This window comes from Drosophila mauritiana, chromosome 2L, assembly GCF_004382145.1.
Source record: "Drosophila mauritiana strain mau12 chromosome 2L, ASM438214v1, whole genome shotgun sequence".
Taxonomy (NCBI): Eukaryota; Metazoa; Arthropoda; class Insecta; order Diptera; family Drosophilidae; genus Drosophila; species Drosophila mauritiana.
The window spans coordinates 19,919,289-19,945,341 of NC_046667.1; the positions used below are offsets into that span (position 1 = coordinate 19,919,289).

Genomic DNA, 26,053 nt, shown 5'->3' on the forward strand with positions numbered 1-26,053 from the left:
GTGCTTAATAGCTTATTTCAAATGTTGCCTTGCTTTTTTAAAGCGATCTATGCCAAAGTAACCTATTATTTTGTAATTCAGCAACAAAATTAAGCCATTTGCTATACATATAATTTTGGTAAACGCTGATCTTGTATTATTCCTCAAAAACGCACTATTTCTGGTCTGAAATGAAGTTTCCGTGTGGCGAAGGTTGAAATTTGGAATTCCAAAAAATATTTTCACCTTCCAATGGACCATGGCCGCGTGGCCCTGCCTCTCGTTCTTGCCACAGTTGGTGGGATGTTTATGTTGCCACATGGAAGCGGGGAGGGGCACGCATAGAACCCTTGGACCCCAGCGACCAAATACAACACACACACACATGCGATGGTGGTGAAAGGTGCAGCTGTGACTTTGGGTGGGGATAGTGGGTGGTTGGTAGGTGGGTGGGTGTTTGTTGCTGGGGAGGTGGTGTCAACCAGTGTCAGTTGGCAGTGGAGCTGAGGAGCGAGGAGCCTGACAACAGTTGGACAATCCCCACCAGGCACTTAAAGAATTTGGTAACGCATTTTCAAATATTTAAATCGTGGATGTGCACCACAATTTAATTTGCAGACTTATTAGACAATTAGCGTGATTATAAGTCAATAGATTTTACAATTTATTTCAATTTATTTTGTTATTTAATTTTGCATTTTTAATATATTAATCTCAAAAGCGTTTTACGTTTGCAGCCACAACAAAATTAATAAATTATATTTTAAATCCAACTTAATTCTTAATAAGCCATAGATGTAATAGAATTATAGGGTATATATGAATTTGGAACTATTAACATGGATGCAAAGCTATATTCGCGACGCCTTTTTCGTGCAGTGTAGAAATCGGTTCCGGCTGAGCTTTTGTTGCTCGTGTGGCATAAATATCGTTGCGGTTGCACGTGAAAATTGCATTTGGCCAGCAGCATTTGGCCGCTGCCTGAAAGTTCCACTTGAAGTGGAGGAGCAGAGTCGAGGACATCGAGAGGCTGGAGTGGGTGGAGTGGGTGGGTGTGGGGCTGAAGGTTGTGGCAATGCGCCCTTACACGCTGTGCAAATTGTGGACTTAAATGTTTATAACGCACCGCCCAACCACCCAACCACCCAACCACCCAACCACCCAACTCTAGACCATTTTCGGCGTTTGTTTATTAAGCTTTTCTGGTGGAGGAAATAGAAAACGAAACGAAAAAAGGTGTTGAATGCCACTTGCTGGGGCTGCTTTTTATTGCCATCGCACATCTAAGTGCAGCAGCTGTAAAATAAATATATATTTTTATTTTATCCCCCCAAGCTCGCGGCAGTTTCATTTCTTTTATTTGTTGTAGTTGCGAGAGGATATAAATTAAACGCATTAGAGTAGGAAACCGCAGCGATTTTCCCTTGCCATTTTCCCCGGCATTAATTCGCTTTTGCAACCGACAAAGGCACTTAGCGTCTCACTCCCTCACTCGGCCCCTCTCTTTCTCTTTCTGTCTCTGTGCGCCCCGCCCTCTCTTTCCAATCGAAGTGTATACAAAATTTAAATAAGAAACAAATCGAAGTAATGGCCCAGCCCGCACTCCTCCTCGACGTCTAGGTAGCAAATACCAAATGCTAAAATGCTGTAAGAGGCAGTGACGAAAAAAACTGGGAAGCTGGGAAAAAGGAAAATTCCTACCGGGCTCTTCACGTAATGAAAAAATAAGGGAAACCGAAAATCCATTGAAACGAAGTTCACTGAAGCATTTTTTGGTCAAGCAAATGAGAAGCAAAAAAAGGAACCGATACCTATGACACGATAATGTTCCTTATAAAACACACTTTTCCCTGTCAACCATATCAAGCAGGTGAAAATACAAGTATCTCATTGTTACTATTCCATCATAAAGGCATTAGCGAGTAGCGTAAAACAGAGAATTTATGAACATTGAGCATAAAATGCATATTAAAGAGCAATAAACCGCAAACATGGTCGAATACAACGTGTTTTTATCGCAGATATTAAGCGTAATCCACAGTGGGTGTAAGTGCATCGAGGAAATAAACCGACATTAATTTTTTTCGAGCAACTGATTCGATATCCTTGATGGCCCATGGGAGTCCTTCGCTGGCTTGGCTGCCGTTTTAGTGGCGCAGAGCTTAGGGGCGAGCTCTTAAACAGAATGACTAACCATCTTAATCACATCACAGACATCGGGGGATATTTGCAGCAGCTGGGGCAACTAAACGCTCGCCGACATTTCGGCAGCTGTCAGTTGTTTGCCACTAAACGCTTACAACCAGCGGAAAAATGCGGAAATTTTATATAATCAAATGGCAGCCAAGAGGCGCTTTCGTGGCCACGGGGCGGACGTCTTCTCCCAAACTTTCCCGATGGCCCCATGGCTCCATGGAACCAGGACTCCAGAGCTCCACCGACTTTGCCCTTTTGTTTGCTTTAGTTCTGTCTTGCACTTTGCATACAAAGTACCATTAACTACTGGCATCACTTTTTCACACAACAGCAGCTTTTGATGGGTTGGCGGTTTTTCCACACAGATTTCCTTTGTTTGCGGGCCAAATAAGTGAAAGCCAAGCTAACCAAGTGCCAAGTGCTCTGACCAGGAGTACTCCATTTGGACGAGAATGGCTTTGGCTTAGTGTATATACTCGCACCGAGCAATTATATCCGAAAGCACTCAATTGATTTTTATGGCCGTTTGCGGGTGAATTTATTGCGGGGTTGAACAAATGACAGAACATTACTTGGAAAATATTAATAAAATTATATATTTAAGTGTTGGGAATTCACAAAACACAAATCTATTGATTTCTCCAACTTCAAATTTGGTGAAAGATACTTTTGTTAGGTTCCATTTCCATATGTGCTATGCGATAGTAATTCATAGATTATTAAGTATCTTTGCTCATTTTAGATTCTTTGTATCATTCGTTGGAGATATCCTCTGACGAGCGAAGTGGCTTCCGTTGCGGTAGTTATGCTATCCTTCAAGGACTTGTCGATAGTAGAATCGGAGTAAGACTTTGTGGTCGAGTCGTCCGATTTGTTGTGGAAGAAACAAAAGTAAACGACCAAGGCAACTATGACTAGAACTCCGACCGTGGAACAGGCGAAGATGCAGAGGCACTTGAGGCCCAATTTGCAACAGCTGTAAGAACTGGCAATTTGAAGAGATTCCCAGGGCCATATGGTAAAGGATACCTACCAGCAGAGAGCGGATCCAACGAGACGCAGACACATAATTGCTATCAGCAGGTTTTCTTTTCTATTTGTTTAAGCTTTTTGGAAAGTAAGTATGAACGAAAACGCTGTGGGATACTTCAGCATATGCTCAGGGGTAAAATGACATCAATTTAGGCAAAACAATTCCAATACTTTAGCCATAAAAATGATAGCCAAGTCCCCTCTAGTACGTAAGCATATTTTGGCTCTCAAGCAAATTATATTTTATGCTACTTTCTTACGAAATTCGTTCTTTTATTGCCGGCGGTACGGGAACATCGACTAAGGGTTGTGGACCACCCCCAACTCAAATTGTCGTCGAGGGCCGCAGGAAAATTTACAGAAATAAAATGAATCGAAAAAGAAAGGAAAAGGAAAGAATTGTAAAGAATCGAAACGAAACGAAACATTCGAAGAAAGGTTGAAAGGCGGGAGAAATGTGCTTTCTTGCCGCATAATCGAAATGTATTTTGGCTTTTTATTGCATTGCCAAAGGTAAGTCCGGGCCAGGAAAACGGAGTTGGGCAATAAGAACCTGGCTTTTCGTGTGGGCGATAACAACATTTTAACGCCTTATGGTCCATTTAGGCAAAAGTGCCGATTACGCTCGGCTTAACCAGAAATTATGACCTCTGAGCCGGCTGGTTTTGCGTGGCGGAACTTTAAGCTGCGGCAGGTCCTTCCTTTGAAAACGTGAGGTAGCAAACCTCAAGGGACAAGGTGTGAGCTTCATGCTGATTAGGGTGCTGAATATCTCTGAATTTACTTGTAGGCAGGGTGATTCTGTACATCAGATTAAATTGATTATATAAATAGTACTTAGTTATCTTAAAATTCTTGGTAAAGTTTGGCATATTTGCATTCTCAAATTTGTGCTTGATTTCTTTAACTAGTGTGCAGTGCTGCCACTTTGTACCTTGTGCAATCCTAGACATCCCCTGTGCAAAAATTCCATCTTTTTCCCTTTTCAATCTGTATTTATTATATTTTGACAACTACCTGCTATCTTCCATAAATCAGAGAATAGACAGAATAGGACAGGCATCACACAATGAGCTTGGTAGCAGAGATATAAATGAGAAGATGAAATGCCAAACTGTATGCCTTGTGAAGTTGGTATGTTAGGAATTGTTTGTTTCTGGACTAAAATTTAAATTACATGATGCATCAGGAAATTACAGATTCGAAATGTTGTATCTGTATTTAAATGCTAGTGAAACCCAAATTTTCGAAGGCCTTGTAAACCGAAACTCTAAAACCAATAAATCATTTAGGCAAAGGATTAGGATATTATTATTGTTAATATTCCTTTACATGCTAATTTACATTTCTTAATATTCTACATAATATTACACTCTGGCTTTTTGTTACATTCTACTTTTGTCACATATCCTCCATCTTTTTTGGCCGATCTATCCTTTTTTTGACTGACTGCTGGCAGCACTGTTAGTGTGGCTACCATAAATCATACATATGTGGTATCATTTCAACAAGATTGTTTAACTTAAGTTATTTGTATTTTAAGCCAAGCCCCTAATCCAATTTAGATAAGTATTTCTGCAAACAATTGTCGATCCCAAAACAAAACCGCCACTCGTCGGGTTGCCGAGGAAACTTAAGCAGCAATTACCGAGCTGGTCACGGCTGTGCTTTATGTGGCAGCAACGGGGCGTATGCGCGATTTATTTGCATATGATGACCGGCATTGCGTAAAAATAAATGAAAGGCAATTAAAAGCATTCGGAGAGGCAATCATAAAATGTAGACCAGAACAAATAAAGGGCCGCTCTTTCGAAAGTCATCCGTTCGCCTCCCAACTGTCGACAGCAAATAAATATTGTTGGACATTTGCGAAATGCACAAAATATTGCCATTATAATCGAATGATTTCATTTGTGATACTTTTGTAATTTAATGCTATTTGTTGGCCGAATTTATGCCTATGAAAATTGAATTGGATTTCACATTGTTTTCGCTTTGCTGCCAATGTTTGTGTTACTTTCGATGTGTGTATTTTAGCTGAAAGTTAAATTGAATTTGTACGAGTATTTGGGCGTTGTGGATTTCTTCGCAATCAATTGCCATGACAAATGCTCCCAGTGTTGTTGTCGCTTCTGCTTGCAGCTTGGCTTGCATTTGTCAAGTGGAAATGCTCTATTATGGGGTATTTTGACTTTGTTTTACAGGATAGGAACATGTAAATAAGCAAATATAATATAAAGATAGAGTATATTATTTAATTTTGTAAATACAAGTCATGTAGTCCAATTTATGACACCACTAATTAGTTACAAGTGTTACTACATAATTTTTACATTCGAAGTATTGAAAGTCGTTACAAATGCATAGGTCTCCTCCCCACACATTTCAGTTGTGTCGAAAGCAGGGTAGCAGCAGTTCGTTATGAAATGACGTACCCAACAGCAGGCTTCAGTTTTTATTCCCGGAAAAGGGAAACGGTCTGTGGACAACTGCGCTGCGCTGCGAATCTTGTGCATTATTGCGATTTTACACGCTGCTGCACTCGAAAATGAAACGGACAATAAGCTGCACTTGCCCACTTGGGGGCGTGGCAGCGGGAGGGCGGGAATGCAGCATCCAACCAACAGCCATCATCGCCACTGTCCGCCGCTAAAAGCTTTTTGATTATGAAAAATGTTCGAAACATATGCTCCAAATGACTGCGGAGCGTGCGAAGAAAGTCCTTCCCGGTCCTTTGATCCTTTTTGCAGAGCATCAGAGAAGTACGACTACACGAATTACGTACCTAGCACATATGTGTTCTACACGTAGTGGATGTTGTGTAAGTAATCATGTTTTATTTGGCTGCAGCTCTGCCGGCTCTGCTCGTCCTTGTTCTCGTCCTTGCCGGGAATTGTGTGCTGTTTATTGTGGCTTTGCAGTTTTTTAGTTGCCCCGTTGCGAGTGGACTCTGCTGGGCGCATTGTTAATGGCCGTGCCATTTTATTTCAAAATTAATAAAGTGGCCGAGCCAAGCGGGGGAAATGGCAAAACAAACTTTCAAGTCGTTTTGATTTCTCTTTGCTGCTGCGAGCAACTTTCAGCAAACTGCTCAAGTTACAAATGCATTTTTAATAAATGCTCTGATTTATGGGGCTTCCAGTGCACTGAAAGCAATCAATGCAAGGTTTTCAGCATTGAAATGGAAATAATTGTAAAATATTATTTTTGGACTGTATAAAGTACAATATGCATTTAATACCTACTGCCTAAAAAGATAAAAATCATATTATTTAATGTATGTATTTCAGTACAGCTATTAGATATTCTTTCTCAAGTTTTAAAGTGTAAAATTTAATTTATTAGTTTGCTTATACTGTTGTTAGGTTTTGATTGATAACCAGTTTAACTGAACGTGTTTCATTCTGTTTTCCAAATTAAGAATTCATTGTTGCTAGATTTGTCCGCTTTTGTACTGCCGATTTATTTATAATTCTGGACGCAGGTAAACTGACATTTTTCCGTGTGTCTGCATTCCTCGCAGGGTTTTCTCTGGACCACCCACATGGTCAGCACCCCTAATAATTTCCAATTTCCAGCGATTTCCCCACATGCTGCGCTTGCCGGTTGACAGCCTGTTCATCATCGAACACATTTGCCACTTAGTGAGCAATTAGGTAGCCGAGTGTGCTGGCTCATTATAAATCAACCAAATCTCTTCCCGATGCGTTGGCCACCGGATCAGCTTGCCCGAAAGTGCATTAGCCTTTTGTCTAGGCGGAAGACCAACTCTGAGGGATGGGCGACATCCCGGTCCAGGAGATCCAGGGGGAGCCGTGGAGGGGCGCACTCGTAATCGTAGATGCACACTGCACTCGAAGATACACACAGCCAGATACATTTTGTCCGCTATTTTTAGCTGCCAACGCAGCGATGTCGTGAGCGAAAGCGACGTTCAACGCGGGATCGTCTTGTGATATTTTTAAACGACCACATCGCTGCAGCGGCGGAGTCAAGTGCACCGAGCAGCCCGAGCACTCCGAGTGCTCCGCTCTGCATGGGCATCAAGTGTCCGGGGGCAGTTGCATTTGCTGTTGCATTGGCCCAACATCGGACCAAATGAAGCCATTAGCCGGCGCGGAGTTGTGGCCCAAATATAGGCACACTCGCCGGGAGTTGGCTTCTCGCGCCGGATTTTCCACTCCCTGGTAACGGGTGATCTCGAGTTTCACGGATCTCCCAGAACCAAGTCTTCTCTGAACTGCCAACCTTTTGCATGAATCTGTTTCAAGATCAAATTAGTATTTTTTTAAAATTATATAATAAATTATAATCAATTAAATATATTATAATATTGTAACCATTGTGCCATTCTTTAGAATCTTCTCGAGGATACTTTAAGACTATTTCCCTTTTGCTTTATGTCGGTTAGGTCAATTATTGCCGTAGGCTCGACCCATGTGTCGCATTCGCGTCCTCCGGCAAGAGTTGCCAAAGTTGCAAGTGTGTCTCTGCGGCTTGGGGATTCCCGTCACGATTTAGCATTTTTCATCAGCTCAGCGATTTTCATGTCACGTTCGCGCTGACAAAGTTTTCCCGCCCGTCCTGAGTCTTGAGTCCTGAGTCCTTCCACTTACAACTTGGGCTTATCCTGGCGCGAAGTTTGCGCGTCTTCTGCGGCCATATAACTGCCGTTCCACATATACATACGTACTTATATAGGTATAATTCCGGTATTTGCTACATCTAGCATGTAGCTTGTTTGTTTGCTGTTGCAAAGTTTGTCAGCTTGATGTTTAATTGTTATTTTGTGTCCCTCAACTCAATGTGCGCTTGCGAGCGTTTGGGGCAACTTAAGGATGTCTGATTTCATTTCGAAGTTGTTCACCAAAAGTTGTCAGCTGTCTGAAGGGCATAACTTTGTATCAGATTAAACCATTCAACGGCCCTTAAAGTTTGGCTACAATTTGGTTTATATTGCACATTTGTGGCACGAAAGGTATTCTTAAAAAGATCATTTTTCAACCGTATTCAATTAATATATTCTGAGAAAATTAAGCATCTGCGCGTGATTGCTACACATATTTTTAAACAGCTTGTTTCCCGCATTTTTCTCAAATTGGTTTTGAAAATAATTTCTAGAGTTTAAATTATCAGTGTATCTATTTTTCAAAGAGAAGTAATGTCTGAATTTGGAAAGTTCATGTGTATGTGCCTGGTCTTGTATCTGAATGTCCGTGCGAGTTACTTTGTATCTGTGTCTCTTGTTTAGTCATCTGCGCTTTGTTGCCCACTAGTTCTCATATTAAATCGTGCTTATGTGTGGGTGGGTGAGTGCTTAACTAGCAGCAGCCCAACAACAATTCCTCCCAGACACACACACACACACACACACGAGCATTGGCACACTGAAATGCTGCTGAATCCACTTGCGAGCGATTTGAAAGCGTTATTTATTTGTGGCACAAGCGACCATATTTCAAATGCACACCGCACCGCCGAGCCACCGCACCACCAAACGGTGGTGCCGCGTCACCGGCACCACCACCAACACCATCGCATTCGCAATCGCCAAGTTGAAAAGTCGACAAAAATATACGCAGACATCGCGCACACACAAAGAGCGTGGAGAAGGTTTTAGAACTAAAGCTGCTCGAATTCCGAATGCCCTGGAATTGGTTTGGATTCTAAAACCTAAAAAAACTATAAAAATTAATTTAAGCTATTAATAATCTTATTGATCTTATTCTAGGTAGTAAGCTTATGATTTTTTATATAAATTTTATTTATTTTAAATCACCAGCTTGGGCGCCGTAATGTCTGCAGTACCTTCTTATGCTTAGTTTAATCCTAAAAATCTTCACTACTGATTAGATATTATTTATATATTATATAGTTTATTTAAATTCTTGCCAGACTATGCTTTTTTAAGCATTATTTGTATACAGGGGCTCTGGGTGGGCAGATAAGCTTTCCAAGCTGACTGCATTTTTAGAAAACCCCCCTCTGGCGAATCCTTTAAAATTCCCCTCTCACCATTTTATGCACCCCGCAACTTTTCGCACTTGCCGCTGTTTGTTGTCCTCCCATTGTTGCATTTGAGGTCCTGTTTTCCCTTTTTCCATATTTCTCGGTGGTGTTTTTGTTTTTACAACTTAACGTGTGTCGCACAAAGGTGCACTAACTGCCAGTGTGTGTGTGTGTGTCTCCTATCACACGCTTGCAACGCTGCTGTTGGCTCTTGATATTTGGCTCAGACTGAGCCACGCCCCTCCTCGCCGCCCCCTCGTGTCAGCCTCGCCGCCCTTTTCCCTTGTTGTTGTAGGAAATTTATGCGCTTTCATTTTATGAAAAACTTTTGCAATAATTTCTCAAAACGTTTTTGTGGTGAATTGAAATGCGAGAAAAACATTTTGCGGATGGCGACTAAAAACTTGAGAAAAACCTTGCACCCTCACACACAGACGTGCACGAGCACTCACACACTCACACGCACATGTGAGAGGAAACTAATACACTCGCAGGCAAAAGCCAGTTCTTAAACACACACTGCGTACACTGGGAAAAATAGCGAGAGATGTGCGAATAACACAAACTGCAAAGAATATGGTTATCGCATTAGTTTCATAAAAGAGTCAATAATTTTCCATACTTTTCCCAATACTTTTCTCACACTTTTATGCCACACCTTTATGCTCTGCGTTTTTCGCAGTGCATCCGAACCGGAAAATAATTTTTTGTGCACTCCTTGCCACGCCCCCGAACGCTAAACGCCTCCAGGCGAAATGACGTTTACTACGCCTGCCAGCGAAAAAGTTTTCGCATCTTTTGCCGCTGTCGCCCTTTTTGGCCCGGAGCTTGGGGTTTGGTCTCTGGGTCTTGGCCAAACTTTAATGAAAAGTTTTGTTAAAAACTTTTGCTCGCTGGAAATTTCAACGCTTGAATGGGTCGCGGTTGGGGATTTTCCGTGGCGGGGCGGGGGTGGTCCAACTGACATTAGATTGTTTTTGGCCAGAAGTCAGTACCATTCGCTTGGCAAAGAGGAAAACAGCAAACAGTGAACAGTCGGGCCAAACGGTATCAATTTTGCTATTGCAGTTGCCGACGCTTTCGTCTTGCACTTCGGAATTATTTACCTGAATAAACATTTGGTATTTTAATTACGCATCTCTGTCTCTTTTCTGTTTGGCGTGCGGTTCGGTGTGGCGTGGTGGTTACGTGCCACATAATTGAATTAACACACAATTTACGCTACATTGCGCAAACTTCGTCTGTCAGTGGGTCCTTTCTTCCATACAGTTCCCCCCTTCCCACCTTCCCCCACATATATATTATGTGTCTTAGGGAAGGGGATTTCAGAGGTTTTCCGGTGTGTCAGCTTGTTCCACGTTTAGTTAGCACTGGCCTCGTATTTCAGACTCACTATGGCAGGTCTTCTCCTTGGGCTTTTCTTGTAAATCATGCCTCAGCAAGTTTGGTAAATCTGGCAAGTTCTTCGAGAAATGTTATTCCGAAGTTGAACGTTAGTGTTTCTATTGAAACTTAATTGCTTAAACTGGAAGTTGCTTGGCTGAGTATTGATTGGGGAGTGATATTGGAAAAAGTTACAACTTATGAAACAAATTAAACCTATATGCCATGTAGCTCCGCATTTGTTTCATAATTAAAGCAGTCCTTTTATAATCTAGTGTTTGAATTGGGTTTGGTGCGAAACACAAATTGCGTAACTCGATTCGGTCCAATTCGCTAATTGCAATTTCATATCACACATTTCCCGAAACATCGTCACATGGCGATTTATGTCATGGGTCAACAGATTGAAAATTGATATAGCTGCTGCTTCTGCATTTGTATCTGCAAGCTGCCTTGCGCTTCAGTGGACTCGTCCTCCTTTCTTCGGTTTCTTTCTTGGTGAAATGGCTCGTAAATACATCGAAATTCCGCCACTTGAGTTCATTCATACCCAGGAAACCAGACATCGGCACATGCAATAATACGAGATATATGTGCCTATATGGTCGGAGTGGCAGTACAAGTGTGGGCATGTTGTACATGTGTCTGCTCGACGGGCTTGACTTCCACGTAATTGCGAGATGATGCCAGTCGGGGAGGGCATCGGCATCACATGTGGCTCATCCCCGCCCATCTCCAGTCCTATGGGTAGGTAGCCGGAATCGAGGCGACTGGGCCTTGTCCATTCCGTCTATAAATGCCCTTGATGAGGAGTGTCCTACACATGTAAGTCGTTACAAGGATCGGCAGGAAAAGGGACCTTAAGCAAGGAGCGCCTCCAAAGTGAATTGCATTAATAAACGCTCACTTTGCACCCAGTAACCGATTGAACTTGAAAAGGTGGTAATTCAAAATATGCAAATGGAATAGCACAAACAGAGTCGATTTCCTCGACTATCAGATACCCAATATTCAGCAAAGCGACTGCTTGCACGGCAGCTCCACCTAGCGGCGGGACCATAATCGTTGTTATCCATTTTGGCAGATAAAAATCTAATTAAGTTAGTAAGTTTTTCTATTTCAAGTAGTTTAAGTACATTCCAGGAAACAATCCTACTCACAATACAATTGTGTAATAGAATGCTTTTCTAGTTATTTACCTATAAACTTCGAATTATCTTAATTCTCTTAAATTTCTAAATCTTTAAGCTAGCAAGTCTTAAACTCGTAAATTTCTTGAAATGTTTGTCACGTTCCGCACATAAAAGGATTTCAATTTTCCAATGTGACGAAAAGGCATTTGCATACGGAAGAAACCGTAGCAAATAAAATCAAATTTTATGTCAATCCAAAAAAAAGAAAAAACCGAAGATTCTCCAGCTGTCATTTTGTCATTCGGTTTTTGTTTCGCGCATTTTTATTAACCATAAAATTAAATCAATTCGTGAATTTAATTGCCCTCGTAAAAGGAAATAACTCTCGAATGCCAAGGGAAATGCGAAAGTTTCTCGGGGGGCAAAATAAATATTTCGAATAGAATGAATATAAATGAGTTAACATTTGCTCAAGAAAATGAATATAGATAATCATATTAATTTGAAAATTCACTTTATTTTAGCTACGGGTTTCATTTAAAAGTTTTTTTTTAACTTGAGTTGATTATGTAAATATACAAAATACTTTGAAATTTTGCCTAGACAACTGTCTTAAATTGTGCCTTTTGATTTGCTTTAACAATATTTAATTCCCTGTCAATTATTGACATTTTGTGCTGTTTATTTTACGAGCGAGCAAATTAAGTGCATTGATTTCTATCGCACAGCATCAAGAGATGTTTGCGATCATAAAATTGTGGCTCGTATGCGTTTTTATGGTCCTTTCTTAGGGGACAAAACGTATCTAAATATGTATTTGTATCTGCATCTGCATAAGTGGCATGTTCTCTGCATGTCCCGCACTTCTTAACGAGATTTATTTGTAGACAACAGTTGGTGGCTATGTTTTATGGCACAACAGCCACAGAAATTCATCAGCCCAAACGACAAGATTCCATCCTGGGAGATGTTATATATGTAGTATGCCGACCAGGCCAAAAATACATTTCATATATGTGCGTGGCAGACGTAACACCAAAGATGAGTAAAAAGTACGTACATTATCTACCAGAATCAGAATCTGAATCCGAATCAGCCTCACAATCAAAAGGAGAGAACGAAAAAATTAAATTGCATTTGTGTGTTCCAGCTGAAGAGGCCATGTCCTTTCACCCCTCGTCAACCCCTAACCCCCACCCAACGGAAGGAGTATCCTGTATCCATGGGATGCATCTATTATGCGTGTGCATCTGTGTGTTAGTTAAGCCCTACATTTGCACATTAAAAGGCGAACTGTGTTCGGGTGTTTTGTTCCGTGCAGTTTGCAGTTAGCAGTTTTGAAATTGCAAAGTTCCTAAGCCCTTAAAAGGTCTGTTTAAGAAAGCTCAAATATATTTCCATGTGCCGTGGCGCCGAGGAGAACAAAAGCCATACGAATTTACTTAATATTTGGGGTATCTATTTGGGCAAACAGAAGTACTTCGACTTGTTCGCTGTGTTTTTTATTGGCATGCAGAAGTTTTTGTATATTATTAGGACTAGTACCAAACTATGACCATATTTCAAAAATTATTCAATTGTGTTTCCAAAAAAAGCTTTTTAAGAGATCCGAGGAAACTGAATCCGATATAATTGGAGATGGAGATTACTGTGGTATTCCCACATGCTTGCCCATTACACAGACCCAACGAAAACGCCCCAGATTCAATTGATTTTGTCCATGGTGAAATCGATCTTCGACGATAGGCCAGTGTATTTTCCGACCCAAAGCCATTAGCAGAGACCAGAGCTGTTTGCCCGAGTCTCCCACTTGGCGGGAGATGGCCCGTTGCCAAATGTGTGTGTATAGAAAGTAATTAAGCAATTTCAACTCGTTTTGACATTTCCAAAAATATGTCAACGAGTTGAGAGAGTGCGAAAAACATAAAAGTTGCCGAGGCAATGGCAAGCTGATGCCGATGGCATTTGCCGGGCTCCCAGTTCCCAGTTCCCAGTTCCAAGTTGCCAGCCGCCAATTGCCAATTGCCAGGTTCCTCCGCAGAATACATAGGCTCGCTTGCCAAAAAGCCGAGCAGATAGTGTTATTTTTACGCCGGAGGAGATGGGAGATGCCATCTAGCCAGCAGTTCGACGATCGGGCGGCCTTCCGCATATACGTTTGCCACAGCACATAGCCAGCCAGAGGTCTAAGTATAGCCGTGCGGCCCGATCTCCGCCAGCTTCGTGCGCCTGCGCCTGCGGTCCACTTGGAATGGATCAGAGCAGAGACAACGCACCGAGAGTATTTTGGGCCAGCCATGTACCCGGCTATATGGCCATATATACGGAGGCAAGACAAGAAGACGAGACAAGGCTATAAATATGTACATAAGGAAAGTTCCTCAATCCGATCCGATACGATCCCGTCCCATCCCATCCCGTCCGATGCGATCCGTGCCGCGCCGGTACAGCCAGCGCGATATACAACAAGATTGAGAAACAGAAGCAGAAATAAAAATAAAATACAAATAAAAATACAGATGAAAAGAACGCAAACGAGGCGTCAGCGGGCCGAGCAGCGCCAAGAATTAATTTGAGAATATTTTTTGCATCCTTTAGTGCATTACCGATTCTGTTGTCGACCCGTTCAGATCGGCACTAGTCCGGCCAATTCCTGCCGTATTGTTTACATATACACCAAGTTTATTAACCCACAAAGTCAGGAATATCCCGTGTGGTGCTCCGAAAAAATCCTGGACAAAGTCTTTGAAAAGTCCTTGAAAACGAACGAATTGGAAAACATTCCGAAAACATAACCCCAGTTTGTGTGCCGTCGTGATCCTTTCGAAATATCGACCTAAAACTTGCTCGAAAGCAATCGAAAACTTTCAGTTTCTCCGAGATGGCGGGTTACCCATTATTGCTATTTATGGAGAGCATCGGAATAATGCTATAAATATATCCGATCCCGACAGAAGGCGAGCCGAAGATTTTTAAATCGCTCCCTGGCCAAACGTGAGTGTGCTAGTGTATTTTGTATGGCGCGAATGAATAATACTCACTTGCTCATCGCTATTTTCGTGTTTCGGAAATCTGTATATAATGCCCTCACTTATGTACTTCGCTCTATATAAGTACTTTTGCAGAGGCGGAGAAAACTTCTTGCAGAATATAGCTTTCGATTTTTTATTCTGATTTCCGAGGGCCACAGTAAATTTTTAACATTTTCGTAGCCCGTAACGTGTTTAGTAGTGAATATCCGAGATTTTTCCCGATGTTATATAATGTTCCATTAAATTTTATAAGCTACAGTGATGGTATGGTAAAAATATCGAGAGCACTTACGAATTCTTTAAAAATGTATCTAGGTATTCCAAAGTAAAATAAACAGATAGTGTTTTTCTAAATATTAAGTTTGCAAGGATATTTCTCAAGCACTTGTCGAGTTTTTTTAACTGAAAAACGTGTTTAATTAAAAACCATAACATTTCTGTAATTTTTTCCACTGCACATTAAAGCATTGCATTCCGCAGTTAATGGTAAAGGTTAAAATTATTTTTTTAAAGGATAATGATATCTGAGAAATGCATATTCCACCAACAGCTTGTTAATTAATTTCAATTAAAATATGCAACATTAATGGCTATAATAGCATTAAAATAATTAGTTACACGACACAAGCAGACTTTGTGGGACACATTCGACCCACTGAAAAATTGATATAATTTAATGAAAGTGCATAAAAATGGTGGACAGTGCATTAAACTGAGCATTGAACACAAAGGCCGCTCAGCAAATTGCTAATTAAAATTCACGATTGCCATTTCACCTGACACGTTGACGATTTTCATTACAATTCGATTATGTTTCGTTGCAGCGAATTTTAAATGTTAATTGCCAAGAATGTTTCAACAAATTCATTTCTCATTAATGTGTCTTTTTATTTAATTTTATGTTGAATGAGCTGCACCAGAAATGAGTTGTACTTTTAGTTCGACGACGGAGTCATGATATTCGACAAAATGTAATTAGTAACTATAATTGATTGAGAACATGAATTCATCCTTCCCTAGGCAATATAGATACAAATCTCTCAGATTCTAAAAGTAGAATAATCCATTAATCAGAAAGCTAAAAATAAATAGGCATATTTATAATTTAATGTGGATTTTTAAAGTTCGAGAGCGAGATGTGAATCCTTTCGCAGCCACAGGCGCAATTTGCAACGGAAAGTGTCGCAGAAGTACTCCTCGAATATCTCCCTGCTCCAGGAGTCCTCCATGTGGCTCCGAGGCACACATTGGACAAACTCATGCCCCGCTATTTGTTGTAAAAACACAATCGCACACATGGCCGCATTTCGGCGGCTTCCAGAGAGCGGTACACTTAAGGCGGCCTGGGAAACGCCTGCAATCTGCTGGCCGCGAACTGCAGATTGCATCCATGTGCCAGGCGGCCAGGCGACCAAGCGACCATGTGCCCGCCCGACGTCTCGCATCCCACATCGCGCATCCTCACATCCTGCCCATCGAGGGCACAACTCAGCGTGGGTATTGCCGCTCCGGCTGCTTCAAGTAGGTAAAAACCGAGGAGCAGAAGACTGTATGAGTATGAGAAAACACTCGGCGGAACATATGCTGCCGGGCTTGACCTGACCCTGCCTCATGTGTGGGTCTCCGATTTAATTTTAGGCACCTATATAAACGCGTGTTTACACTGCAGCCAGAACACAGTCGCCGTCTTCAGTTCGCGCCGTCAACTCCTCGATCGATCGGATCGAGCTGTGCTTCTGCTCCGGAGCTACTCCGGCGTACTTGTCGGGCGAGTGTGGTGCTGAAAAGTCGCTTAGTCCGGGATCCCTGCGAGATCTCTGAGGGATGAGCTGGCGTCCCAGGCTGGCCATGTGGCGCGAAGTATGCGCACAAAAAAGTCAAACAAGAAGGCGCAATTTTATTACGGGCAACCCACGACGAAACAAAACAAAAGCCAGCCGAAAAGCAGAAACAAAGCAGCAAAAAGTTTATGAATTTTTTGTGCAGGCGCGTGAAAGATGCAAAACGAGAAAAAAACATAAAAAACGTAAAAAAAGCAAAAAATCCAAAACAGATACCGAGCTGTATCCGAAAACGAGGGGGGAAAGGCGTTTCCCAGTCACATATAAACACACTTCAGTGCGCTTAAAAATTGCTTTATTGCAGTTGGACTATAAAAACGCACGGCAGCGAACACCGCACAACAAAAAGGACGAGTTGAAGTGGGCAAATAAAACGAAAGCTCTTAAACGAAAAACAGGAAAATTTGCATGCCACAAAAATAAGCATAAGGATTTGCCGCGCACAAAAAGGAATTGCCCAAATGCAGCCACAAAAGACTGTGGCAAATGTTTTGCAGCTTGCCCCTTTTTCCCTGCAATTACCGTCAGTCGTTGTCATTATTCAGCAGATTATATGGTTTTGCTTATTCCGGACCACCATCATCATCAGCATTATCATTATCATCATCGGTAAGTTAGACAATCCCATAAAAAACTGTCCCAGTGAGTAGTGCCACCAAAAGTTAGCCGCGTTGTGGAAAATCCAAAACAAAGACCATCCCATCTTCAGCCTTTGAGAGTTCCATGCTTCCTTGCATTCAATAGTTATACTCAAGCATATGGAATGTAAAGAAGTATGGAGCGAAATCTGGCGAGACATCGGAGTTGAAACTGAAATTGGATTGAAACAGAATTTGAACCTTAATATACAATTTTCCATGGAAATGGAAATATTAAAACCAACCCGTTTCTACAATCCGTGAATAAAATTATGAATTAATTATAGAGCGGGCTAATTTTACAATATATATTGATTTTTTTTGAAACGTTAAAAGTATCTACTATCCACATATACCATTCCACCACAAGCATTAAGTGAAATGAAATATGAAAATGATTAAATATCACTAAGCCACCCACAGATTCGGCAAAAAGCAGAAACCACGCACACAGATGGAAAAAGAAACGGCAGCAGAATAAATATTAAATATGAACATCAATTTAAATACTTTGCTGATGAAAAATGCAAGTGAGCCATGCTAAAAATAGCAAGTACGTAAGCAATTCCATCGACAACAAACACTCGAGATATTCTCAAAAATATTTTCGTGTATTTGAAGAGCACACACATGTGGGCCCTGGTGTATAAATATACAAATGGGATTTTGTGTAATACGGATCGCATTTCGCCTTGTGTCTGTCCGACGTTGTTTAAAAATAAATCCATTCGGACTTTGGGCGTTTAGTTTAGTTGCGCGGAGTACGGGGTCCGCTATTAAATAACACTCGGGCTTCAGGCCACGCAGAGCCAGTTCGAATTGCAGTTAAGCACCCGGGCAGCCGCGTGGAGCACAGTAAGCCCTCGGAACAGGAACATGTGGATCCATGTGCGCCAAAGTGGATTTACCAACTTGAAATTATCGCCGAGCATGTGGCGCCATCCAGCGGCGGTGGGCGGCACCTCGGTGGCTATAACTTAATGCAATTAATATGCAAAATCGTGACACTACCACTCCCCTCCCGCTCCGCGGAACGCCAGCAACTGCGGGATGGAAAGACGACGTGCACAGCATGTGCAGAATGGTGCATATGCCAGCCCCTCGCAGCCCTTTTCCTTTCTCTTTCCCCATTTTCCATTTCCCATTTCCCGGCCCGCTTTCCCTCAGCTCTGCGGAGCGCATTAAGAGCAAAGGCAAAGTGCGCTAAATTGATGAGCGTCACGTGCGTTTTGCTCACTCGGTGCCCGCCCCTTTGCAGCGGTGTCATCCGACGAGAGTGGGCGTGGTCGGCGTCAGTGCTGATCGAGCTAATGAATCGCGAGTAGAGCCATACACCTCAGGTTTTCCCGGAAAATGGAACACATATTCCCTAGGCTTAAAACCAAAATTAAAGAAGAACTTTTACATGGATTAAATGTATTATACATAGGATATACAAAACATAGGCGGAGAACTTTTATATTTTAAAATTATTTATTTTAATTAATTTTAAACATTTCTAACGAATTAAATCTATAGATATGAACCAATTATAAAAACGATTCAGATATCTTATATACCATGATCTGGCTCTAGTTCTTTAATGTCTACTTTTCAACACTGGTTAAGAACGCCTTTAAACTTTATTTCAAAATTGGTTTGAGTATTATAAACAGCATATTATTTAATTAATATCATGGAAGTCTCGAAAATGCCTTCATGTTTACATGAAGTACGGACTTTTCGCAGACTAACTTGCCAATTTCAACTTCAATATGTGTTTTATATGTATATTGTAATAATGGGATATTTTTCCATCTACCATACATTTTAGTTTACTTAGTTTTGAACATCACTAACTGGGCTCCTCCGCTGGCCCAGCATCCCATATCATCCCATCTGGTGGAAGTGGAGTTCGGCTGCTCTGTTTATATTTGCTGCTCCCTGCGCGTTGAAGGGTTGGGGGGAGTCTTGAAAGTCGTAAAAGTAAACAGAGCATGTGGTGTACTCCATGGATGGCAGTGCGCCGTAAAGCGCTTAATTTTTTGTTGCCCTTCGCCGGCTCCAATTTGGGGAAGGTGAGAAATATGGCACTCTGGCTGCCCTGCTACTCCATTTCCTGGCGCACACAATATGTATGCTAGACGAGTATGGCGAGGAATTAAGGCGGCGCCCTTTAAGGCGTTGCTTAAAGATGAGGATAACTACTCGAAAGGAGCCGCAATAACTTGACCCACATTTTGGGGCAACTCACTGGCCGCGGGACATGAGGTATTTGAATGGCAGCCGCAAAACGGCAAATTAGTTTCAATTAAATAGTGTTGTTGCAGTTTAGTTGGGCGGGCGGGGGTCCCTGGAAACGGCGGCCACACAGCAGTGTACTCTGTGTACTTGGCTCATGCATAACGCAAATGCTGGAAACGCCGCAAGGAGCCACATCGGCATCCTTGCCAGTTTCGTCCTCGTGGAGGTCCCAGCATGTCCACGCAATAACGATTGCGGGCATAATGCCCATAATGTCCTCATAATTACTGCCCACTCACCCCGCTCCTCCTTGGGGAGCTTGAACGTCCTGTCTGGACCGAGGAACCAGCTCCCAGGACGAAGGACGAAGGACACAGGACACAGGAGCAACGTGTTGACACCGCCTGGCCTGTGCAATTTGCATTTAATGTACGCATTGTTTTATTAATTTTGAGTGTTCTCATTAAAACTCACACAACGTTCCTGAAATTAATATTTGCGCTGGAAAAAGTGCACCTTCAGGCGGTGGAAACTAAGTGAAGAACGACGGTGTCGTACGATGAATAAATTTAAATTTAATTTATTGGAAGAGAGAAGGTGTTGTGAAAATAATAAATCTAATTGAGATATACATGTGGAAGGGAAGAGCCACCCATGAGCTATAAAAGAAAATAAACCAGCTCGAAAGCTGCGATTATATTGATTAAATCAAATGCACAGATGCTATTTATTCAAGTAAGTGAGTAATGCATTGCAGTACTTATTTTTTTAGTTCTTCAGACCAAAAGTAATTATTTCTATAGCCTCATTTGAAGTAGCCACTTCGGATCCATTCCATTATTTGCTTTACAATGTCTGCGGCGTATCTCCTCTCTTATTTGCGCATATATCAAAATTTCTATTACCCGAAATCATTTATGTCCGAGTTCACATGCATAAATTAACAGATGCACTTGATGAAATTTAGCATGCCAATGCCGCAAAGGGCGGAGGGCGGCAAAAAATTAAATTAATATTTATTACGCACATTTTGGTTGATTTGGTTTTGCACTTGGCTGCACCTCTCCCACGGACCAGACATGGACATGGACATGGACAGGGAAGTGGACATGCAGATGAACATGGACATGGACATGGAACATGGACAGCTGGCATAAATATTTAGTTGGGACAAATAGCAATGCTCGACATGGTTACATCCAAACAAGTCGCAGTCGAGCGTATTTGTTTTTATAAATTTATTTACTTAATACTTGTTGGCCGGCTGACTCTTTTTAATATCGGAGAAATTTGCATTCGGTTTTGTGGTCTTGTAATTTGCATAAATCAATTCGAAATTATCCACTGCGCCCGGTATCACATTTCTAATTATGTTGATGGCATTTTTAGTTTGTTTAATTTATGCAAATGGAACGAATGTGTGCGTGTTCGCCAGAGTCACTGATTAATTGTTTGCGGCGGGTTAATTATTTTTTACAATGGCTAAAAAACCCACAGGGAAACACGGACCCTACAAGCACGCAGTGCGACAGTAATTTCCTTTTGTTATTCAAGTGCCAATTTAATTAAGCAATTTAAAGGCCCTAAATATTAGCAATTAATATTAATGCGACCGCATAAACGCTTGCGACAGTTTACACGATTTAATTATAGATTATGGCACGCTAATAAATTATTTAGAGCAAGGACTCGACGATTGCTGTATTGCTGTATTTTTATACAGATTACTAGATTCAAGGAAAAATATGTAAAAGGTATGATATGTGTACATATATTGTTGACAGGATCACAGCCGAGTACATCACTGGCCATGTCCGTCCGTATGTCTGTCCGTAAGTCCGTCCGTATAAACGCAGGGATTTTGGGAACTATTAGAGCTATAAAGTTTGGATAAAGATTGAGCTTACACCTCCAAGAGTTTACAATATATGTATGTAAATTTGATTAAAACATTTTATTCAGTTTATGTCCAGGCAAAATGTTATTAAAAGCCATCCCATCCAAGCCATTTAGCCTCAATTACGTAAGAAACGTGTCGAGTCCGTTAAATTGACTTGCTGCTTTATTATGATAATTTACTGAAAGCATTTCAGGCATTCCATTTGGTGGCATTTAAGCACAAATATTTTATTTAATATTGCTTATCACTCCTGCCAGAATTTTATGATTAATTTGATGATATTGAAATCGAATTAATCAATGAAGTGGCTTCTTTCGATTCCTCCAAATCAGACATAATTTGATATATTTGCATGCTGCTCGTGCTGGAATCTACACATCGTGACAGCTCTAGTTTATTATGCCAATTAAAAGGACCTTTATGCTAATGCGATTTGCGTCCAACAAGGCGATATTGTGGCATGATTACGCAGCACAGTGTTTCCTATTAATTGGAATCATCTTTTAATTGCCATATTAAGCACGCTCGATAAGTATACGCAGTGTGGTGCCCACACGCACACTCCTCGCTCGCATCCTGCACACACACTAGCACAATGGCAAGCAATTATGCATGAAGACGGCATTTAGTTGAAATTGATTGCTCACAAAGCGGAGACAGCTTCCCACCGAGCAACCGAGGTGAAGTCCAATGACGAGGAGGACTAACCCCAAGCATTCGGTGCATTCGGTGCATCCTTTGAGGACTTCCAGGTGTTGAGATGTGTTTGCCTTTGTGCGTGTCTGTGTGCACTCAATTAAGCATCTTGGCCATCGCAGATGCACAAATACACACATTTCCCGACTGCACTTGACAGCCGTTGGCTGGGTTAATTGATAAACTATGTTCTGCAAACTTTTCTGCCGAATTGCGAAATATTCTGACATCAGACACTGAAACTAAAAAATGCGATCAAACACGGATACAATTGTACTAGAAGAGAGGTTTGCAAAAGTTAAAGCTAGAGGCACATTTTCGTCTTAAAATAAGCTATGCATTATATACTAATTAATATGCATTATCCCATTTAGTTCTGTTAATGCACTCAAGTTAGTACTACTGATTTCGAAGTTAAATACATGAAAGTCCTTAAATTGCGTACCTATAAGCACATCAGTTTCTGATATTTCGCCCCCTTCAAATATATTCCAATAATCCGAAACAAGCAATTTCTGCTTCATTTATTCATGCATGCCTGTAAAGCCAAGGAAACTTTAGCTCTCAGTTTAAATTGGAAATAAATCGAAATGCTTGACCCGAAAATAGGAGAAACTCCATTTATTAATGCAAAATCGGAAATTGTGCTGTGTTTTCCTGTTTGTGCGCACACGTGTGCCTTTGGTCGAAGGTCCTGCGGAATTCAATATCCTTCAACGGCTCCATTTATTACGATGTTTATGTGGAGGGCGTAAATCAAGAGCACAAATGGCATGGAATTAATAAATGAGTCCACACGTGATGAAAATTTTGCTTTATTTACTTTGATTATTTTTCTGAGCACATTCCCTGGACGAAACACGAGGAAAATGCCCATGCTGCATGTTTTGCCCCTCTTCTGCTCGGCACTTCGAATTTATTTGCTTTGCTGGTTTGTTGTGCAGCCCTTTCATATTTTATGTTAATTAAATTTGTTGCCCTGTTTTGTTGCAACTTGAAACCAATTACGCAGGATGTGAGTGGGCGTGCCCATACTGACAGTCTGCTATGCTGCTTAATTCCTTCAACTCTAACTCCTGGCTGCAGCTCGTTACTTCGTTACTTAGTTTTGACGTGCTGGGCGGGTGGAAAGCGGCGGAAAATCGTGGAAAAGCGTGGCGCTGGGGGCGGGCTCTCCAAGCCGTGAAATAACTTCCGTTGCAAATTTCATTTTCGTTGCACACATTTTTTATTCACACAAAATGCACAATGCAGACACATGAAATACAAGAGGTCAACTGGGTGCAAGCATGTGTGCGTTTCAGTTTGAAAGTTTGATACCCCTTTCGGTAATGAATGCGTTTTAATGAGCTTCAAGTTATGACAGCAAATAAGCTGGCAATCGTAACATGAGCCCCGCACTTTAAGCTCCTTAAGTTATAATTGAATTGGCTGGGTTTTCTAAACAAAAATACCTAGTATAGGTATATACCTAAACTATATTTATAAACTATACCCAACTCTCTTTCTAAATAGTATGTATGTGGAAGCAAAATATATCTATACAGATATAAAGTTATATAAGAAATATATTTCTGCTCTGTTCACATGAAACAGCCTAAGGGGCCAAGAAATTTAAGTTACAGTAAGTTTTTTGAGCCTTAGGCCATGCTAAATTTGTTTGGGAAAGTGTTGAAATGTTGAACAACTTAAATTAAAATGACTTTCAAGTTTTTCCCTATTTCCTCCTTTGCTTGCACAATTTCACCTTGTTTTCCACTTGCCATCCGAATGCGACTTTTGTGCTGCCATGGAAGTGAAGGAAGATGAAGTGGTGTAAATAATTTGAATTTAATACTATTTACTCTCGTTGTTGATGCCTCGCCCCAAAGTTTGTAATTATTTTCTTACTTCGGTTGCCACAAGTGTGAAAATCAGCACAACTTTTTCGTGTGAAGCCATTTTCCTTGTTTTTTCCCAGCGTTTTTTGTAGTGCTTCATTTTTATGTTGCCCCAGGACTGTCGCAAAAAGAGAAGCAAAGTTTTTATGGTTGCTTCGAGTTTGGGTAGGGTTGTGTTCCGTCCGTCCATTAAAAATGTATGGAAAATAATTTCGTTAAATATTCGGTCAGTGGCCTGCGTTTTCCAACCTTTCTTCGTTTCTATAAGACTGGCATTGCTGTTGGTTTGGGTCTTGGATAAAATGGAGAGAGTTTTCTCTCCGCCTGATTGGGTTTCCCACCACCAAAACGATCAAGTGGAGAGTAAGAGGCACCACCCAAAATTAAAATTACTGTGTGTTTTTGGGAGAGAGGAAAATCGGAGAAAGAGAGAGTGAGAAAGGGATAATTGTCGAAGGGAAAGCGCATTGATAAGACCGGCTGTTTGTCGGAAACCGGTTTTACAGTGATCTCTACATAAAGGTACCACCTTTAATATTTATTTGTAAGTTAAAGTATTTAAATTTGTACAAGTTATATTTTTGTTAAATTGATTTAATTAATTGTATTATTAGTGGAATTTAATTATTTATGTTAGGTACTTACATATAATAAAGTAAATATATGTAAATAAGCATATAATCAAATTTCCTACCTTTAGAAACTTAAAAATAAAACCATTAAGATAAAAAAAAACCATATGTTCACCACATAGAGCGCGACCTGTACTGTGTAACTTTTTTGTTTATTTGGGGACTGCTGTCTGCCTTCCGGAGTTCGGAAGTTTAGACTGCACCGACCGATTGCAGAGTTCACACACGTCATATCACCACCAACCAGGAATATATATTTTGTATAAATAGATCCATGGCTACAATGGATGACTTTTTCTATAAGGTGCAGCGGAAACATCCCACCATTCTGGACGACTTGCGAGCAGTTTTCAAAAACTCGCAAAGCGATTCGCCGCATCGTTCAATAACTCTATCCCAAATACGTGGTAAGAATCCGGTCTTTTCATCCAGGTAAACACAATTAACTTTCAACCGTCATTGCAGCTGCCTACAGTCAACGAACTGGCCAGGACTTTCCCGTCAAGGGTGGCACGCGAACCCAAATGTGTTTCGTCCTGACAATCCCTTATGTTGCCTGCTTCACCAGTCAAATTGGCACCTTGCGATTCTACACCATCGAAGTGAACCAGCAATAGGGTGGTATTCAACACTGAAGTCTAGTCTGACCCGTGCAATTTCTCTATACTCATATGATGTATAGCAATATTTACACAAAATTAATATTCTATGAATACAAATTGATAATAATAAAATAAATGAAATAAGCTATTTACACGACCTTCGTTATTTTTTAAGATGACCTGTTTCACTATGTCTTAAGTCGGCATAGCAAGTGAAAACCCGACCTACCCCGATTATATGGAGCACATAATACTGACTTAAGAAAACTTCGGAAAACCACAATCACTTCTATATTAAATTGATGACATCAGCTCTTTCTAGTTGTCTGACCCGAGATAATGAGGTCTGAACGAATAAGCCCAGTGGTGTTTTAATTGTGTTTTGGAAGCATACACTGCATTTTAAAACTTAATTCTCTTTCTACATAAGCAATACCTATCACGGATTTGAAAAACATTTTATTCAAAATCGATGAAATATAGTATTTTTTTGCCATTTAAAACAAAAATGTCTGATGAAACCCCATCAGACCGAATAACTTCTATGTTTTACAACAACAATAGCCAAAATAATTTGCCCATCAAAATAAACTTTCCCTTGGCCAAAGGCGACAACTTCCAATTGCAATTAAAATGGCAAACGCTTCGGCTTTTTGCGCTGCGACTGCCAATTGTAATTTGGGCCATGGCTGCAATCAAACGGCGACAGCAAACAGCGCCGGGAAAATCGGAAAACCTCAGTGCAAACCGAGGGACGAGTGACAGCGTGTTGTTGTCCGCTCTGCGTTTACACATCAAATCAGATTTATTTGCTGCGGCAGCTTTGTGAAACAAAAACCAGCAAAAAGTGGAGCAGCCGGACAAACAACAACTCACA

General features: G+C 41.1%; 2 protein-coding genes across 2 annotated transcripts; one reads left to right on the forward strand and one right to left on the reverse strand.

The window, feature by feature from the left end:
- Positions 1-2,290: 2,290 nt before the first annotated feature.
- On the reverse strand, positions 2,291-3,262 carry LOC117145560 (protein midgut expression 1). The gene is made up of 2 exons (XM_033311266.1): positions 3,209-3,262; positions 2,291-3,151 (listed from the first exon to the last, which is right to left on the reverse strand). Exons 1-2 carry the CDS (start codon positions 3,241-3,243, stop codon positions 2,914-2,916), a joined length of 273 nt encoding a protein of 90 aa, XP_033167157.1. The 5' UTR covers positions 3,244-3,262; the 3' UTR covers positions 2,291-2,913.
- Positions 3,263-24,702: 21,440 nt separating this feature from the next.
- On the forward strand, positions 24,703-25,328 carry LOC117146512. The gene is made up of 2 exons (XM_033312779.1): positions 24,703-24,981; positions 25,040-25,328. Exons 1-2 carry the CDS (start codon positions 24,849-24,851, stop codon positions 25,189-25,191), a joined length of 285 nt encoding a protein of 94 aa, XP_033168670.1. The 5' UTR covers positions 24,703-24,848; the 3' UTR covers positions 25,192-25,328.
- The last annotated feature ends 725 nt before the right edge of the window (positions 25,329-26,053 follow it).

Excerpts from the sequence above, each read along its gene's own strand:
- LOC117145560 (XM_033311266.1), bottom strand. The coding sequence starts at position 3,243 with ATGTGTCTGCGTCTCGTTGGATCCGCTCTCTGCTG. Across the intron at positions 3,152-3,208 it reads GTTGGATCCGCTCTCTGCTG|CTGTTGCAAATTGGGCCTCA; the intron begins GTAGGTATCCTT and ends CAGTTCTTACAG.
- LOC117146512 (XM_033312779.1), top strand. The coding sequence starts at position 24,849 with ATGGCTACAATGGATGACTTTTTCTATAAGGTGCAGCGGAAACATCCC. Across the intron at positions 24,982-25,039 it reads AACTCTATCCCAAATACGTG|CTGCCTACAGTCAACGAACT; the intron begins GTAAGAATCCGG and ends CCGTCATTGCAG.